General features: G+C 38.0%; 1 protein-coding gene across 2 annotated transcripts in view; it reads left to right on the top strand.

Annotated features, from left to right (window-relative positions):
- The window catches only part of GABRB3 (gamma-aminobutyric acid type A receptor subunit beta3), a 224,733-nt gene that overhangs the window by 178,116 nt on the left and 27,373 nt on the right, over nucleotides 1-19,244 (top strand). For both annotated transcript variants that reach the window (XM_004779156.3, XM_004779155.3), the window contains exons 5-6: nucleotides 2,023-2,105; nucleotides 4,717-4,854. In XM_004779156.3, the coding sequence (XP_004779213.1) occupies nucleotides 2,023-2,105; nucleotides 4,717-4,854 (221 nt within the window). The remainder of the gene's footprint in view (nucleotides 1-2,022; nucleotides 2,106-4,716; nucleotides 4,855-19,244) is intronic.

The following is a 19,244-nucleotide window of genomic DNA, read 5'->3' as shown; positions in this document are numbered from 1 at the left end:
CATAAAAATTCATAATTTTAACAGAATCTTATTCTAGTTTTGCCTTATAGAGATCTTGTATGAATGTTGGGTAGTCAATATGCCATAAAACATGCCAGAATTTTTAAGTGTGAGGCTGGTTCTTCAGTTAGCTAGAAAGTCAGATGCTTTAGAAAAGTACACCAAAGAGCTAGGTGTCGACTTTGGATTATAGAATGTAATCCACTCCTTGGAGTGACAATTTAAAGTGTTATGACATGTGGAAAGGACACACTTTCTCCATTCATATGGGTCTCACAACATATGTCTGCATGGCACTTACATACCATTTGTAGAGAATAATTTAATATTTACCCATAATTGCAAATATGTTAACATTTTCCCTTACTGCTCTTCTTAGCCAATGAAAAGTAGTACTTTTCTCAACCTGCCACTTATCCAGATGCTAATAGAAGGACATCCTTTACTACTGCACTTAGGTTAAATGAGACAAGCCCAACAGAAGTGGCACATGCCTGGTGTTTTACTGGTGTTTTGGTTAAAATCTGCTGATAGGAACAGAACTTGTTCATGCTGCCCAAAGTAGGAGAAGGTCCATTGTGAATATTCATATGGAAGGCTGTCTAGAGAAAGCTGAATACTGACCTTCAAGAAAGGTGGAACATGAAAGGTGGTTGGGAATTCAAGGTAAGTCTAGGGATCTTAGGAGGAGACATTCTTACTTCATTCTTATCCAACACTGAATGCATATAGCCAGGGCTGCCAGTTACGTACTTCCACATAAGCCATGAGAATGCTGTTCTCAGGTGCTCGCTTCAGCAGCACATGTACTTAAAAAAAAAAAAAAAAAGCTGTTCCCTGAGATATGTGGTACATACACTGCAAGGCCATGTTCTGTGGCTCAGCCATAGTGACCGCTGTCTCTTCAACCATCCAATTTGCATTTTTCTCTACCTCTTATGCTTTCTCACGCCTCACTCTCCAGTTGGAAAATGACATTTCAAAGCCTCTGATTCATGAGCTTGCAAGGCCATCTCCATTCTTGCTCTGTCTTTAATTCACTTACCTGGAAGAGAATCCCTTTAGCTCCATTTTGCCTTTTAGGTCAGGCTGTACCATGGATTCTTGATCAAGTAATGGTTGACTATCCTTGAATCAGGGCCCCATCCCAGTCCTGTCAGCTGTAACTGAGGTGGAAAAGGGGAAGCATTCTAGAGAAAAATAGTATAAAACATAGTGGCTTAATTGCATTTCAACAGAGGCTATGTGTAGGTTGGTTTCCCTAAAAGGCTGTACATAGAGTAGGAAATAAACTTGACATTTCTAGAAGTGTTGTTTCTTAATGGACAGTTGATTTAACCATTGCATGGTGGAGGCTTCACTGTCCTTGAGCCCTGATATAAGTTCTTTCCATGGCTGCAGCTGACCCCAAGGGAAGCTAGCCCCCTTTATTTTGATTCATAATCAATAACCTGGAAGCCAAATATTCTCTTTGAAAAGGTAGATGATTTCATGGTGAGAATCTCAGGGGCTTTAGGATCCAGCCCAGCAGACAACGATGATAAAAAAGGATGAAGCAGAAACTTGGCCAAGAGTTCCAAAGTGCAGCCTGTGTAACTGTAGCTAGTTAGACACTTCACATGGAAAAACAAAGAATTCAGTCTTGATTTAATCAGTACTGTCACCACACATAAGTTTTCTCTGTGCTATAAGGTTAGAGAACCACTGAACAAGGAGGCAAAACAAAACTTGAAGACAAAAGTTTCCTTAGAAACCCTTTTATCTGCACTTGTTTAACCAAAGTCAACAAGGCTACATGAATAATTATATCAGATTTAGAGGTTTTTTGATTGCTTTTCTTGACAAATCTGGACTATCAGGTACTCAAAATTTACTCAGTATACAATATGGAATATAGTTAATCAGGTATATCTTGGGGAAAAGGGGTCCTATATGGGGGCTGCTCATTGTTTGACTGGAAGGAGTTTTCCTGATACATGTCTGATCTCATCTTTACTGTCTGCCCTCGTCTGTGTGTTTCAGAATCACCACAACTGCAGCATGCATGATGGACTTGAGAAGATACCCCTTGGATGAGCAGAATTGCACGCTGGAAATTGAAAGCTGTGTGTATCTGTACTTCTTTTTCACTCACTGTTTTTCAGGCCTGGCTATTATTTGGCATCTTTTTCAAGGCATATGTCATTTTCTGGACATAGTTTTTAACCATTTTAAAGAGGGGAGGCTTAATCCTCCACTCTGTAAATTACACTGTCATGAGAGAGACAGAGACAGAGACCCGGCATCAAAGAATTCCCCATTCTAATCTGATTAAGAGAGTATGCTTGCTGTGCTGAAATATAAGAAAACAAACATTCCTCATCTTGGTCCATTCAATGAGAAGAGAACAAACACTGAGATGCAATTTTCTCACAATATGCTTCATCACACATGAGTGGCTGTACTCCTGGGAACCTGGGCAGTTGGAGTAAAACTCATTTCCCATCAGGAACTCAGCTTCACAAGCAGGCTATTCCTGCATTTTGGCAGTTTTCTCAATTTGAAGAGTATTCAGATGGCTTATTGATAATTCAGTGTTGAGTACTTCTTTGTGAGGGACGAGAGCTGCATCTTTATTACTTAACAAACAGGTGTCCTGCCAGCTACCTGAACTACATCTCCTGGCATATCCAGATGTTGCTGTTTTTGTCGTCACTCACCTTAGTCTATCATAGATTGGCTTATAATTGGCCTAAATTGGATTTAGTCTTATCTGTATTTATATGGATTTCATTAAGGGGGATGGCAAATGACTGCAAATGTTACTCAATGCATTTGTGGGGAGAAGTGAGTGTCTTTGTGAGTAAACATACTGGGAAGCTGTGGTGGGTGTAGGTCAGTTTTCATCCCATATAGAGCTGGCTCCACAGAGCCCCTCACTTCCACACTACATCACTGTCAAGTTTTCTGAGAACTGTGCTTTCAGAAAAGTGAGGTACATGGAATCATGTCAAGTGATGCATGGTGGAATCATCTGGGGAGATTTAGCATGGAGGACAGAAAGCTCAGGGGAAGGATGATGATTTCCCCATAGTGAAGACTACCTTGAAAATTAAGTGGATTCTGTGTGGCCAGAAGGTAAAACTCCCAGTGAGGTGAAGAAAGTTTCTGGAAGGCAAATTTGGGACCTAAGTAAGGAAGCAGCTTCTACTACAAATGTATGAACACATAGTGTGTAGTCTCAGAGAGTACAGATTCTGTTACTGTGACATTTGTGCTGAGGGGGATGATGGGCAGGAAGGTCTGGTATCAAAGAGATATCCTCAGAAAGTATGAGGCCATTGTCTTCAGAGAATCCATAGTTAAAGCCTTTGAGTGGAAGTAGGGATTTTCTGGTGAGCTGACTACACACATATGCAAAAGGTTTTATTTAAGTGAAGATGGAAATATGGGGATGTGTGAGCCCCTACCCATGGGGGTGGGTAGGTAAGCCCTGGGCACAGTATGCTAGTTTGAACCACAGCCAGAAGACCAGTGGGTACTGGGCTCAGTAAGTGAAGGAGAGAGAGTGGATGTATTCATGATACACAGAGAATACTATAGATTCTTGGCATCCTTGTAAGGAGTTTGAACTTTATTGGGAAATGTGAGGAGTTTAAGCAGAGGAGTGGCTTGATAAAATGTGTGTGTTATGAACAATTGCCATGCCTGCCAGATGAGAATGGAATGTAAGAAAGTCAGAAGGAAGGGAGGAGACAGAAGCTGGAACCACCATGATGCAGTGAGAGAGTATAACAGATGGGACAAGGGAGATGACATTTACCATGGAGAACAGTCATCTCCAGAGCTTTGGTCTGTCTGTCAGATATGGAGTGTCTGCCTTGCATCGTATTACACATTCAAATCAAAAAGTCCCTTATACTAATAGGGTATTTTTCTCTAGGTGTAAATTTTAATCAGCCTTACCGACAAAGTTGACCTAATCCTTTAGAAGACTCTAGGTACTACAAGAAGTACCAGATTTTATTGTCCTATTTCCTCATTCTGAAGAAGCATTGATTGATTGATTACCAAGTGAGTAATCAAGCCCATGCTAAGAGCTGGGCTTGGAGCTATAATCCAACTAGTAAACACTCCTCTCTTTAAGGCCAAGAGTATCCCAACAAAAGACATTTCTCATGATGGCAAACCTCATAACCTGATGAAGCCACCCAAAAATGCTGAGGAGAACACTATTTTGCCCTGAGAGTTTCTGATGTTATCAGAAACTTTGTCATCAGACATTGATTGGTTAAATCCACCCTTAGTGTTTTAACGTTTCTGTAGCTTTTCAGAGTTTCCTTTCTAGAATTCTTTATATTTTATTTTCTGTTTTTTTTTTCCTTACAACCATCTTTTCCAGTGGTGTTAATATATATTTTAAATTCATTTCAATGCAACCACCTAGTTCTCTGTGATTAGGATTTGCAAACAAAACTCTGGTCAGAGCATTCACCCTCCCCAGTTCCTCTACTTTTCAGCCCCAGGGTGGTGCAAATCAGACAGCACAAGTAACCAAAAATATTCAAAAGTTAGTTCTCTGATGACACTTTTTCTTATGGACAAGCACATGAAACAAATCTACTTCATATTCTACAAATATGAGCAAGCTGTATTAGTTACAGTTTCTTCAGCCTTGCATGTAAACAAAATGATGATTCTTCACTTCTGCCATGTCCCTGTTTTCTCTCCTGGCAGATGGCTATACCACAGATGACATTGAATTTTACTGGCGTGGCGGCGATAAGGCTGTCACTGGAGTGGAGAGGATTGAGCTCCCACAGTTCTCTATTGTGGAGCATCGTCTGGTCTCAAGGAATGTTGTCTTTGCCACAGGTGAGTCTTGTGTCCTCTTTCTGGCTGATTAAGCAGTGATGGTCTTTTAATGAAACTGTACAACTGAATCACAACCCTGAGTCACCCAAAGATGTACCGCCATCGATAATTGATCATCTTAGCTACTCCTTTTTTTCTGTATCTAAAGGGATTGATAAGCTTTGACGGAAAGGAAAGATCACCTGACAAGGAGAGGCACTAAAAGGCCGGTTATTGAGAAGTTAAAAACCTAAGGGTAGATTTAACCAACCCATGTTTGGTAAGATAAGAAACTCTCGTCTCTGGGCACGTAGGAGGCCATTGATGGCCTTGGAGGCAAACAAGAAGGAAGGAGGAAAGGAAAGAAAAAAGGAAGAGAGGAAGGGAGGGAAGAAGGAAGAAGGAGGAGGAGGAAGATCTGAGGAAGTGGTGCTATTCCCCTCCCAGAAGTAAGAGACGTTCTCCTCACTTCTCGGGTAGCAGTCAGCTTGGGTGGTCCAAGAAGTTAACCACACCCTCAGTTAGTGATGCCTATTGGAACAAGATCATCCTCTCTTAATACTATCTGGTTAAGGTTGCCCTGGCCTTGGTTCCATTGTCATCTTCATTTCAACAGTTTAAAGACTGAGAAGGTATGTTCCGCTCTCCTGTCTGTCCTTCTGAGGCTTTATTAAATTACAATTATTTGCATTTTAATTTGTGCAGTACTTTCTTGCTATCTTTGCATTCCTGCTGAGTGCCATATACTACGATTGAGACAATAAATAAAAGTGCTTTGTAAATTGTCAAGTATTATAAAGACCACAAACCCTGGGTTGAAAATGCTAAATAGAGACAGAGCTGGAACCTCCCATCTTGGCTTTTTCCTGTTGATATAGGTTGAACATGATAAGTAGGTCGCAGTTAGCTTTAGTCCTGTGAGGGCATTCATGAAGCTCAAGGAAGGCCTGTTCTCTCTACCTGTTGCCTCTGACTGGAATGCCTGTGACCCACAGTCACCTGCTTCCCCTTCACCTGGTCACCTCCAACTCATTCTTTAGCTTAATCTAGATGTCATTTCCTCTGGGAAGGCTTTTTGATCCTGGCCTACACATCTACACTGCTAACCCAGGTTCAGTTAAATGGCTACTCTGCATTCCCATGTACTGCACTGACCTTTTTCTAGCTCTGCTGTGCCTCTCTCCTCAAAAGTACATCTCCATTAGGAGGCATCTGTCCTGGTCATGGTTTACCCCCATCTCCTTCCCCACCTTGTGTAATGCCTCACATATCCTAGGCATGCTACAAAAGTCCCTGCATAAGTGAACAATGATTCAAAGTGTCGACTTCCCTCCTCTCCACCCCAGCCTCTAAGAACCACTGGGACATGCCAAGTATAGACAAAAACCTGAATGTTTAAGACACCAGTCAGGTCCATTTTGATGCAATGCCACTTAATCCTTTGTTGCAAGAGGTGCTACAAATATCCCTGTAAATCTCTAGAGGCACTCATCTTGATGAGAAGTAAGATCCAGCAAGTACATGGGCTTATGATTTCCCAGTTTCTACAACCAAGAAACTTAGCCTGTGATGAACTGGATAAAATGATTTTTCTGCTTTTAGCATCAGGATTCAAACTCCCATGCTCCAGGTGATATGAGCAAAAGGTCTGCTCCAAACACAAGGGTAGTTTTCTCATGGTGGAATTAAATGCCGTGCCTGCCTTGGTCTTGAAAATTGCTATTGTGGCCATTAGTATGCAATCTCTTAACTGCATTTTCATGCAATCTCATCAGAAAGCTGGATGAGGTATAGGTGGAGGACGCAGGGTTTCCGTAGGAAATTGCAACCAGTTAGAATGGCCTTCCTGAATCCTCTACCACAGAACCACTCAGGGGCAACTCTTTTCTAAGTGCAGTCTTTGTTTTTCTTTGATGTATTTATATGGTAAAAAATATCTCAAACATATCTGGAAAAATAGATACTACGGGTGTGGGGGATAATATTTAAACTATGCATAGAGCCATCGGCCCATCAGAATGTGGTGCAATGTCTTCTTCCTAGTGCCTACCAAGTTCTGGCAAGGTATAAGCCAAGAGTTCCATATCAGCCAGGTACAAACCTCCTAACCTTCAAAGAGGTTTATATTATATGTCAACTACACTTCAATAATAACTTTATTATAAAAGGTTGCAGTTTAAGTTATTCTAATTGACCTGTTCATGAAAATTGGCACAAGCCACATTGCTTAAAATTTATTTTAAAAATTGAATATTACACTTATTTTTCCCCCTTTCCATAAATGTTCTGAATTAATGAGATTTTGATCAGTCAACTGGATTAAAGAATTCTGTACCCTGATAGAATTCTCAAGAAAGGGAACAAATGCTCTGGAGGTTTATTTGGACCAGGCAGAGTCCATGACGAGGATTTAATGTGATTGTTTCCACCTGTCCTTCAGCCTGTTGGTAAACACAGGGCAGCCAGACGAGTCTGCAGGACAATGTGTAAAGGCAATCCTGGTTTCAGGAACTGAGTAAGGCATATGGAGTGCAAAATTTCAGATGTTCATTTTCAGTATCATGGAAGTGAAATTTTGTGCTTTACCTCTTTGCTCTTGTCCTGTCCATTTGGGGACCTTGTAGAGACTCTTGCTGGTCCATCCCCAGATTAACATGGGGTTGCAGGCTACAGGGAAGAGAACACATATAAAACCAAGTTATGAATATTCACTCAGCAGTTGGCACGAACTAGAAGTGGGGCTAGGTCCAGCATCAAGGAGAGAAACAAGGAGAGTCTGGTCCCCTGGGATTTCTCATTGGATCTCCATGTTTCAGTGATGTTCTCCCCAATGATGTCACATAGTCCATTATGTAGAGGAGCTTTTAGCGGGAACAGAACTCAATGAAATATGTTCAAGAGATGTTACGTACAGATTTTAAAACAGACACTGGAGCCAGACTGTTGGAACCTAAGTCCTAACTGAAACTTTCAAGCAGTGTGACCCAGGGAAAATAGAGATATTAGTAATATCTATTTGGAGGCGCCTGGGTGACTGTTTGTTAAGCGACTGCCTTCAGCTTAGGTCATGATCTGAGTCTTGGGATCGAGTTCGGAGTAGAGTTCCCTACTCAACGGGGAGTCTGCTTCTCCCTCTGACCCTCCCCCTTTTTATGCTTTCTCTCTCTCTCTCAAATAAATAAATAAAATCTTTAATAATAATAATATCTATTTGGTTGGGTTTTGAGAGGACTACATGGCTTGTAAAACAAGAAGCCTAGAATAGTATCTACATTTAGCCCTGATTAGGTCTCATTAACTAAGATATGTGGGATCAGGAATGAGGCATATTCTGAGGGGTCTGATAATAGACCCTCTAGCAGCTGACCAAATCTTTGCATATTAGAAAATTTATAGCATTTTCTCCTGGACTATTGGACTCCTAATGGCATATTGGAGGGTTTTAAGAGTGGGTGTTGTCTTGGATTTATATTTGTATCCCCATCTCAAGCCCACTCAGCAGTTTGAAAACTGAATGGTTATTGAATTGAGGAGAGAAAATCGGACCATCATTTCTGAGTATGTACTGAATTGTAATCAAATGAGTCATTTCTCTAAGAGATATTATAAAAAATTAATGATATTATATATTCAAATATATATTTTTTAAATTGTACCTGGGAGGAAATTGAGTACACCATTGCCTAGAAAGAGGGAGCGGTGTTCCATAAGTGTGTTTTAAAGACAACAAAGAAATGACTGAGATCATATCGACAAGTAATTATGCAGTTCCTCCCAGGATTCAACAAATGGTTTTTGGGAAAATCAACCCCTTTAAACTGGAGAGAAAATGAAGCAAGACCGCATTACTCTAGTTTCTAACCACAGCGGCATGCTATATTATAATTTATAGCACCTTGTTTTAAACATTTTTCACTAATGTCCACTGGAGACAAATAAATTAGCAAATAAATTAGCTCAAGTTAAAGGTTAGGAAAACAGAATCTCAAGAATAATAATAATTTGACCAAATTTACATGGTAAAGCTAGAAAGGATAGTGATTAATTCCCAAGTTTCCCAAGAAATGGGAACCTATAATACATTTTTTATGAAGATTTTAAAAGCTAGTCTTTTTATTCTTTAATTTAAATGATCATTTTCTACGCTTTTACATATTAGCATTGTAAGTGTTGTTACAAAACAGGTGAGTACATTGTTGAGATGACAAATAATGTCCACAGTGCCCATCTTTAGAATCTGTGCCATCTCTCTTTGACATGCCTATGCTAACGGGCCATGTGTTCCTGATGAACAGTGCTTTATGCAGGTCTCTAAAAACTGGTATTGGGGAGCACCTGGGTGTCTCAATCATTAAGCATCTGCCTTTGGCTCAAGTCATATCCCTAGGATCCCTAGAATGCTGGGATAGAGGCCCATGTTGGGCTCCCTGCTCAGCGGGGAGAGCCCACTCACTCTGCATGTATGTCCTCTCTCACTGTCTCTCTCTCTCTCTCTGTCAAAGAAATAAATAAAATCATTTTTAAAAAATGAAAATAAAAAAATAAAAACTGATGTTGGGATTGGAGGCCTCCAAATTCCTAATCCAAGACCCTAAAATTGTTTTACCCAACACCCAGAAATCTTTGGTGACAAGAAACGTGCCTCTGGCTTCCTGTTCACAGGCACTTTGCTGCTAGATTCATGGCTGAGCAATACTGTTTAAATGAAGCCATTACCCAGATGCAAACACTTTGATGCCTGGCTCTTGCCTGTAGCATGGGATTCAGGCTCCTTCACCTTCAAAATAAATTATTCTCATTAGGCTTATCTTATGTCATTTACTATTTCAATCTACTGGATTTCTTGGGAAGTCTTGGAACTGTAATAAATATTTTTTCTTGATCCAGAATTTTATTTAATTTTTTTTATTAAAGTGTAGTTGACATACATTGTCACATTAATGTCAGATGTACAACATAATGATTTGACAACTCACTATACATTATTCTATGCTCACCACAAAGTGCAGCGGCCATCTGTCACTATACAGTGCTGTTATAATACTGTTGACTATATTCCCTATGCTGTACCTTTCATCCTTCTGACTTTTTCATTCCATAACTGGAAGTGTGCATCTCCCACTCTCCTTCAGCCATTTTGTGCATCCACTAACCCCTTCTCCTCTGGCAACCATTGGTTTGTTGTCTGTGCTTAATGTGTCTGTTTACTCTTTGTTTTTTTTTTTTTGTTGTTGTTGTTGTTCATTTGTTTTATTTTTAGATTCCACATATAGGTGAATTATATGGCATTTGTCTTTCTCTGTCTGACTTACTTCACTTAGCATTATATCCTCTAGGTCCATCCATGTTGTCGCAAATGTCAGCATCTCATACTGTTTAATGAAATAGTTTATAAAGTGAGTACTCGAGTTATTCTTTGGCACCTATAATCTGTAGGATGGAGGCAAACCTGAAAACATGCATGAGTAAGAAAAAGGAGGCTGATTAAAAGGGATACAGAGAGACAAAGAGAAACAACGCAAGAACGATCCTCTCCCTCCTGCGACTCGTTACCTAGATATGAGACCAAATGGCATTTTCGTTCTGCTTTAACCATTAAAATAGAACATGTTTTCAGTATAGTCAATGTATTTCTATTTAATGTGGTATCTACTTCTGTAAGACACAGTAGGGAATCTATGGTAGAATTTCAGGAAATTCTTCAGTAGAAGACGTATTTTTAAAATAAGTAGAAACATATTAGTTTTTGAAATTTTTTTGATTGAAATCTGAAAAGATATTGTCCTTCTATATAAGACTTTAGGAATAATGTAAGAAATTTTTACTGACCTTAACTTTTAAACCTTCTCTAGGTTGATAATCTTTAATCATTTAAAAGTTGGGGTCTAGGGACCACTGGGTGGCTCAGTCAGTTAAGTGTCTGCCTTTGGCTCAGGTCATGATCCTCAGGTTCCTGGGATCAAGTCCCACATCCAGCTTCTTGCTCAGCTGGGAGCCTGCTTTTCCCTCTGTCTGCCACTCCCTCTGCTTGTGCTCTCTCTCTCTTTCTGATAAATAAATAAATAAAATCTTTGAAAGTTGTAGTCTAGAAAAATTTTCTCAAAAAACATTAAACAAAGCAAATGTTATATCATTATATTCTAATTACTCAAGCAGGAATTTATTTTTTTTAAAGATATTATTTATTTATTTGACAGACAGAGATCACAAGCAGGCGGAGAGGCAGACAGGGAGAGAGGAGGAAGCAGGCTCTCTGCTCAGCTCTCTCTCTCTGAGCAGAGAGTCTGATGCAGGGTTTGGTCCCAGGATCTTGGGATCATGACCTGAGCTGAAGGCAAAGGCTTTAACCCACTGAGCCACCCAGGCGCACCAGGAATTTATTTTTTTTTTTAAGATTTTATTTATTTATTTGACAGAGAGAGATAACACAAGTGGGCAGACAGGCAGAGAGAGGGCAGGAAGCAGGCTCTCTGCTGAGCAGAGAGCCTGATGTGGGGCTCGATCCCAGGGCCTGAGCCAAAGGCAGGGGCTTAATCCACTGAGCCACCCAGATGCCCCTCAAGCAGGAATTTCAATAAAAGATTTTCATTTTTTATCCAATTTCTGTTTAAACATAAATATACATGTGTTACTGAAGTATTTGGAATGTACCAAAAATATCTGACTGAATGTCCTTAGAGAAAACCAATCCCAACTCATTAAAAATATGTGAGACTTTTAAGTAAATTGTCAAACTTCAGTTTTAAAGATTTCTAAAAGACTTCAATTAAGCAAGACATTCCTAGGAATGGTTAGAATTTCCCCATGCTTTATTTTTTTATACAAAGACATAGATTTTTTTCTTTTCTATTTTAATATAGATTTTATAATTTTTCTGTGTAAGCACATATAGAAAGATACTTAAAATATTAATGTAGAGCCAAGTGAATTATCAGAAAGTGAATAATCTTTTTTTCTTTGTATGGAATTATTTATTTTTTTAAATTTTTTAAAAATTAAATTTATTTATTTTCAGCATAACAGTATTCATTATTTTTTCACCACACCCAGTGCTCCATGCAATCCGTGCCTTCTATAATACCCACCACCTGGTACCCCAACCTCCCACCACCCCCGCCACTTCAAACCCCTCAGATTGTTTTTCAGAGTCCATAGTCTCTCATGGTTCACCTCCCCTTCCAATTTCCCCCAACTCCCTTCTCCTCTCTAACTCCCCATGTCCTCCATGATATTTGTTATGCTCCACAAATAAGTGAAACCATATGATAATTGACTCTCTCTGCTTGACTTATTTCACTCGGCATAATCTCTTCCAGTCCTGTCCATGTTGCTTCAAAAGTTGGGTGTTCATCCTTTCTGATGGAGGCATAATACTCCATAGTGTATATGGACCACATCTTCCTTATCCATTCGTCTGTTGAAGGGCGTCTTGGTTCTTTGCACAGTTTGGTGACCGTGGCCATTGCTGCTATAAACATTGGGGTACAGATGGCCCTTCTTTTCACGACATCTGTATCTTTGGGGTAAATACCCAGGAGTGCAATTGCAGGGTCATAGGGAAGTTCTATTTTTAATTTCTCGAGGAATTTCCACACTGTTCTCCAAAGAGGCTGCACCAACTTGCATTCCCACCAACAGTGTAAGAGGGTTCCCTTTCTCCACATCCCCTCCAACACGTTGTTTCCTGTCTTGTTAATTTTGGCCATTCTAACTGGTGTAAGGTGGTATCTCAATGTGGTTTTAATTTGAATCTCCCTGAGGGCTAGTGATGATGAACATTTTTTCATGTCTCTGATAGCCATTTGTATGTCTTCATTGGAGAAGTCTCTGTTCATATCTTCTGCCCATTTTTTGATATGATTGCCTGTTTTGTGTGTGTTGAGTTTGAGGAGTTCATTATAGATCCTGGATATCAACCTTTTGTCTGTACTGTCATTTGCAAATATATTCTCCCATTCCGTGGGTTGCCTCTTTGACTTTTTGACTGTTTCCTTTGCTGTGCAGAAGCTTTTGATTTTGATAAAGTCCCAAAAGTTTATTTTTGCTTTTGTTTCCTTTGCCTTTGGAGACATATCTTGAAAGAAGTTGCTGTGGCTGATATTGAAGAGATTACTGCCTATGTTCTCCTCTAGGATTCTGATGGATTCCTGTCTCACGTTGAGGTCTTTCATCCATTTTGAGTTTATCTTTGTGTACGATGTAAAAGAATGGTTGAGTTTCATTCTTCTACATATAGCTGTCCAATTTTCCCAACACCATTTATTGAAGAGACTGTCTTTTTTCCACTGTATATTTTTTCCTGTTTTGTCGAAGATTAATTGACCATAGAGTTGAGGATCCATATCTGGGCTCTCTACTCTGTTCCACTGGTCTATGTGTCTGTTTTTATGCCAGTACCATGCTGTCTTGGTGACCACAGCTTTGTAATAAAGCTTGAAATCAAGTAACGTGATGCCCCCAGTTTTACTTTTGTTTTTCAACATTTCCTTAGCTATTCGGGGTCTCTTCTGATTCCATACAAATTTCTGGATTATTTGCTTCAGCTCTTTGAGGAATAGTGGTGGAATTTTTATTGGAATGACATTAAAAGTATAGATTGCTTTAGGCAGTATAGACATTTTAACAATGTTTATTCTTCTGATCTAAGAGCATGGAATGGTCTTCCATTGTTTTGTGTCTTCTTCAATTTCCTTAATGAGTGTTCTGTAGTTCCTCAAGTACAGATCCTTTACCTCTTTGGTTAGGTTTATTCCCAGGTATCTTATGGTTCTTGGTGCTATAGTAAATGGAATCAATTCTCTAATTTCCTTTTCTGTATTTTCATTGTTAGTGTATAAGAAAGTCACTGATTGGGGCATCTGGGTGGCTCAGTGGGTTAAAGCCTCTGCCTTCAGCTCAGGTCATGATCCCAGGACCCTGGGATCGAGCCCCGCATCGGGCTCTTTGCTCAGCAGGGAGCCTGCTTCCCCCTCTCTCTCTGCCTGTCTCTCTGCCTACTTGTGATCTCTGTCTGTCAAACAAATAAATAAAATAAAAAAAAAAGAAAGTCACTGATTTCTGCACATTAAATTTTAAAATATTTTTTATTGACATATAATGTATAATTTGCCCCAGAGGTACAGGTCTGTGAATCATCAAGCTTACACATTTCACAGCACTCACCTTTGCACATACCCTCTCCAATGTCCATCACCCAGCCACCTTATCCATAAGAGTCTCTTATGGTTTTTCTCCCTCCGGATCCCATCTTGTTTCATTTTTCCTTCCCTACCCCCCACAACTCCCTTCCCTGCCTCTCAACTTCCTCATATCAGGGAGATCATATGTTAATTGTCTTTGATTGACTTATTTCGCTCAGCATGATACACTCTAGTTCCATCCACGTTGTTGCAAAAGGCAAGATTTCATTTCTTTTGATGGCTGCATAGTATTCCATTATATATAACTGCAGTTATATAATTCTATTATATAACTGCAATTAGGTCAAAAAGTAGAACCCTAAAATTCTTACTAAGACTTCTCATTTCCTCACCTCCCTCCTTTTCTGAAAGGAAACCAATGTCTTGTCACAGTATAATTAATTTTGTGTGTTTGGACCTTATTTAATGGGATAATACAGTTTGAATTAATTTGCAACTCTCTTCTTTAACTGAACATTATGGTTATGAAATCCATCCATGTCACTGCTGTGCATTTGTTTTCAGTGCTATATTGCTGTGCAAGTAACCACATTTTGTTTATCCACTCTACTGCAGATGTAGGTTTATGACTAATGCTACTATGAACATTATCATACGTTTTTTGTGTGAGTATATGCAAACACAAGTGTTGAGTGTATACCTGAACGTGTAATTGTGAACGTTAATAATTATGCCAAGCTCTTTTTCAAAGGGGTTTTTCCAGTTCACTTTCATACCAGTAATGCACGAGTGTTCCTTTAGTCCCACAACCTTGCTAGCATTTCCCATGGAAGTCAGCTGCTGGGTGTTGGGTGATATTTTGTGCTTTTAAAACTTCCATTTTGGGGCACCTAGGTAGCTTAGTCAGTTAAGCCGCTGCCTTCAGCTCAGGTCCTGATCCCAACGTCCTGGGATCAAGCCCAACCGACATCCAGCCCCACATTGGGCTCCCTGCTCAGAGGAGAGCCTGCTTCTCCCTCTCTGGCTGCTGCTCTGCCTGCTTGTGCACTTTCTATCTCTCTGTCAAATAAATAAATAAAATATTAAAAATAAATAAAATAAATAAGATAAATAAAACTTCCATTTTTCTGAGTACTAGTGAGATTGAGCACCTTTCCTATTGGTTATTTGGAGATCCTCTTTTGTGAATGACTTGTACAAGCCTCTTGTTAATTAATTATCTGTCATTAACTTATTTGAATTATTTATACCTTTCAGGTGCAAGTTTATTATACATTACAGTATGTTACAAAAATGTGCTTTTTTACATTGAGACATACAGTCCACCTGACTTTCGTGAATGGCATAAAGTATGGGTTGGTATTATTTTCCATAGCTCCGTTGCTTTGCAGCGACACATTTGTCATAAATTGTTTGTATGTGCATAGATCTGCTTTGGGACTATATATTCCGTACCGTGTGTTTATTCATCCATCTTTGTACCCCTTATCTCACGGTGTTAACTAGTGTAGCTTTAAGTAGAGCAGGTACTTTATTTACTCTTCACTGTCAGCTTTCCTGTTTACTCTTTATTTACTGTTGGCTTGATTATTTTGGGCCCTTTATATTTTCTTATAATTTTTATGAACAGATCATTAATTTCCACCTAGAAAATGGTTTGGATTTTTATGAGAATGCTTTAGTTGATTTGGTGAAAGGGCACATTGTTGTAATTTTTCCAATCCGATATATTTTGTCTCCATTTATATAGGTCTTCTTTAATTTGTAGTAATAACATTTTAGGGTTTTCTGAATAGAAGTTTAGTGCATCTTTGATAGATGTTTTATATTTTCTGATGTGATTATATATGATAAAATTTTTATTTATTTATTTATTTGTTTGTTTATTTATTTGTTTGTTTGACAGACAGAGATTACAAGTAGGCGGAGAGGCAGTCAGAGAGAGGAGGAAGCAGGCTCCCCGCTGAGCAGAGAGCCCGATGTGGGGCTTGATCCCAGGACCCCGGGATCATTACCTGAGCTGAAGGCAGAGGCTTTAACCCACTGAGCCACCCAGGCTCCCCTAGATGATAAAAATTTTTAACATTATTTCTTGTTTGTTGCTAATATATAAGAACACAATGATTTCTTATTGAACAACCTTGCTAAAAGTATTTGTTAATTCTGATAATTTATGTGAAATGGTCTTTTTGCCTCTCCCAAACACTGCAGAGACCTTTGTGCATCTTAACTCACCATTTCCTCATTCTTACTTATATATGCTATTATCATACATATTATATTTTAATACACATTTACAACCCTGTATGATGCTATTATTGTTAAATGTTCACTTAGATATAATTATAAATGCCCTCTTTTCTTTGTTATTCATTCTTTCTTTTATCTCCAAGTCACTCTGCCTAAATAACTTTTTTTTTTTCCTGAAAAACATTTTAAAAATATTTTTTTTAGTCTGAGTCTCCTGGTCACAAATTTCTTTTAGTTTTTTTTTTTAACTGTTTATGACCTTATGTCATATATTCTTATATGTTGGTTCTAGAAATTCATGTTGGCATTTCTTTTTCTGCTTGAAGATAGTATTTTATTGTGTCTGGCTTCCACTCTTTCTATTGAGAAGACTCTTATTGATCTAGTTGGTGCTTTCAAATTAATCTGTTTTTCTTTTCTCTCTAGGAAATTTTTTTTCCACTTTTTTTTTCTTTTTTTAAAATTTCATTGGTATTTATGATGTGCCAAGATACTATTTTCTCTGTAACTGGAGGTTGTAGATCTTCCTGATTCTTTGGCTTGAGGTCTCCTAACACTTCTGGAGCATCCTCAGCCATTGACTTTGCCCTATTCTCTCCTCCATTTTTCTTCTAGGATTCCAATTTTAATTCCAATTTTATAACTCCAACATTGGATTTCCCCCCATATCATCTGTATATCTCCCTTTCCCTTTTGGAAGTTTTCATTTTATTTTCTCTTCATGATTCATTCTGGAATTTTCTTCTCACTTACCTTTCAGTCCAACAGTTTTCTCTTTGTTTATGTTTAATCTGTTATTACTATCCATGGGGAAATTGTGGACATAATTCCAAGTGTATGATGATGTCCTCTTTCCTCAGAAAGGATCTATGCTTACCTCTGTCAGGCAGCTAGAATCATTAACAATCCAGGACAGGTAATTCTGAGCTCAGATCCAGTCCTTGTGTATGTGTTAATCCTTCTGGTTTATCTTTGTTTCTTGGACAGAGCTCTTTGGAATCCCTATTTGATGCTCTCTGTCCCTAGTTCTCTCTTTTAGTCCATGAATCTGTCAAATGTCCTGCTTAGCTTCTCACTTTCCCTTCTAAAAGTACATGTTTCAGCTCCCTGAAATGGGGCTCACCTCTCTCAGTTTCTTTTTTCTCCCAGATCTTGGCCAAGATTTTCACTGACTTGCTATTTCTCCAGTGTCTTCAGGTAGATGTATTTAAATTTTGTCCATTTTCTTCTAGTTGTTTCCAGTGGAAGTGTTACCTATTCTACAGTAATTAAATACCATTGTTTGTTTGTTTTTTTTCTTACCCCTCTTTATTTTTTTAAGAAAAAAGTACACTTATTTCAAAATTTAATTCTTACTTAGTTTGGACTATTAATACATGAGAGTAAAAAAGAAAAAAAAATAGGATACACTTTGCAGTCACATTTTGGAAAATATAATTCTGTATTTTTCCAATAACATTATATAGAGGAAACACTTACCAAAGTCCTTTAAAGCTGAAAGGAGATCTGAGCTCTTGTTTGTAACAATAAAAAACTGTGAGGAAAAAAAAAATAATAAGCAAAGCACTTGAATAGCAGTTGGTAAGGGAAATCAGGTTAAAAGAAACATTGCATTAAATTGATTTCAATAAATACATCCAGCTAATAATCAAAGAGCTCCTTAAATATCACTCGGCACAGGATCACCAGATTGAGACTTCATCTTTTGTATTGGTCTTGAATGTATATTCTGCTGACAAGCAAAATTTGGGATATATATATATATTTTTTTTTGTCAGATCTGAACTTTACTTCTAACTTTTTGTTTTGTATGAGCTAAAAGACTGAAACTTTTGTTAGATACATGAAAAACACATTATTTAATATGCTGCTTTAACTATCTGATGTTTTTGTTTCTCTTCCCTTTTTTTCCTGGGATATATTTGGACTGATATCTTCTGGCTTTATTTTAAAATGCTTCTGCCAAGATTAGAAGAAAGAAAAAGAGAAGGATCCCAAATTGAATGATAATGAAACATTTCTGTTAAGATATGTGAATTTTCTATCTTTCAAAAATCAATTTTCAAAATACTATTTTGCTTTTCATTAATGATTATGACAAATTACAAGTGTTTTTAAAGTCTGCATGTCACACTTTTAATACATTCATTTCATTTTCTCTAAAGTCCATTCGTGAATTCCATGCTTTAGTAAACTAAATTCCTGTGATCAAGTAATTGTCCATTGGGTCTATAAATAACATCTACTATAGGTCTAGAGAAAGTATTATATGAAATGTTAAAAGAAGGAATTATCATCTTTATCTTATTTATAATATAATTCAACCTTAAATTCTACAGACAAATCTCCATTCTTTTTCCCCATTTATTTTTGTTAGAAGGATCCTAAGAGACAATTCATCTGTGTTTCCTAACCAGACGCTAATCCTTCATCCAAAATCGTGGGCCTAGAGCAAGCTTACTCTCAGTGCTAAATGAGAGCTTAGCTATCACATCTTGTTGTTACGAAATCATTTTCCTTTAAGGGCTCCTGACCCATGAAATGTGTCCTACTACAGAAGCCAGATTTCTTCAGAAATTCATTGCCCCACATCTCCTTTGTAAAAATAATTCTTGGCTACCTTTATCTTCTGGAATTATATCTAAACCTCTAGTAAAATTTTTTTTTTAATGCTCAATGATAAAAACTCTTAGATTATAGAATCCTGAACACAGAAGGCATCATAGAGGAAGAAAAGGAAAGGAAGAAGCAACATGTGTTTATTGAATGTGTATTTTGGGCCAGGTAGTATGTATTTTACCTGATATAAATTAAGCCATTTAATATCCAGTAAAATATACATAGTAGATATTCTATTTTCTTTATAACAGATTTACCAAAGTACAATTTAGATACATACAGTTTATCCATTTAAATTATACAATTCAGTAGTTTTAGTGTATTTAGATAGTTGTATAATCATGACTGTTCAGTTTTAGACATTTTTATCAACCCAAAAAGAAACCCTGTACCCATCAGCAG

Source organism: Mustela putorius, unplaced genomic scaffold (genome assembly GCF_011764305.1).
Source record: "Mustela putorius furo isolate JIRA1106 unplaced genomic scaffold, ASM1176430v1.1 tig00003972_pilon_pilon_pilon, whole genome shotgun sequence".
NCBI classification, from domain to species: Eukaryota; Metazoa; Chordata; class Mammalia; order Carnivora; family Mustelidae; genus Mustela; species Mustela putorius.
This window is presented reverse-complemented; position numbering and strand designations above follow the sequence as displayed.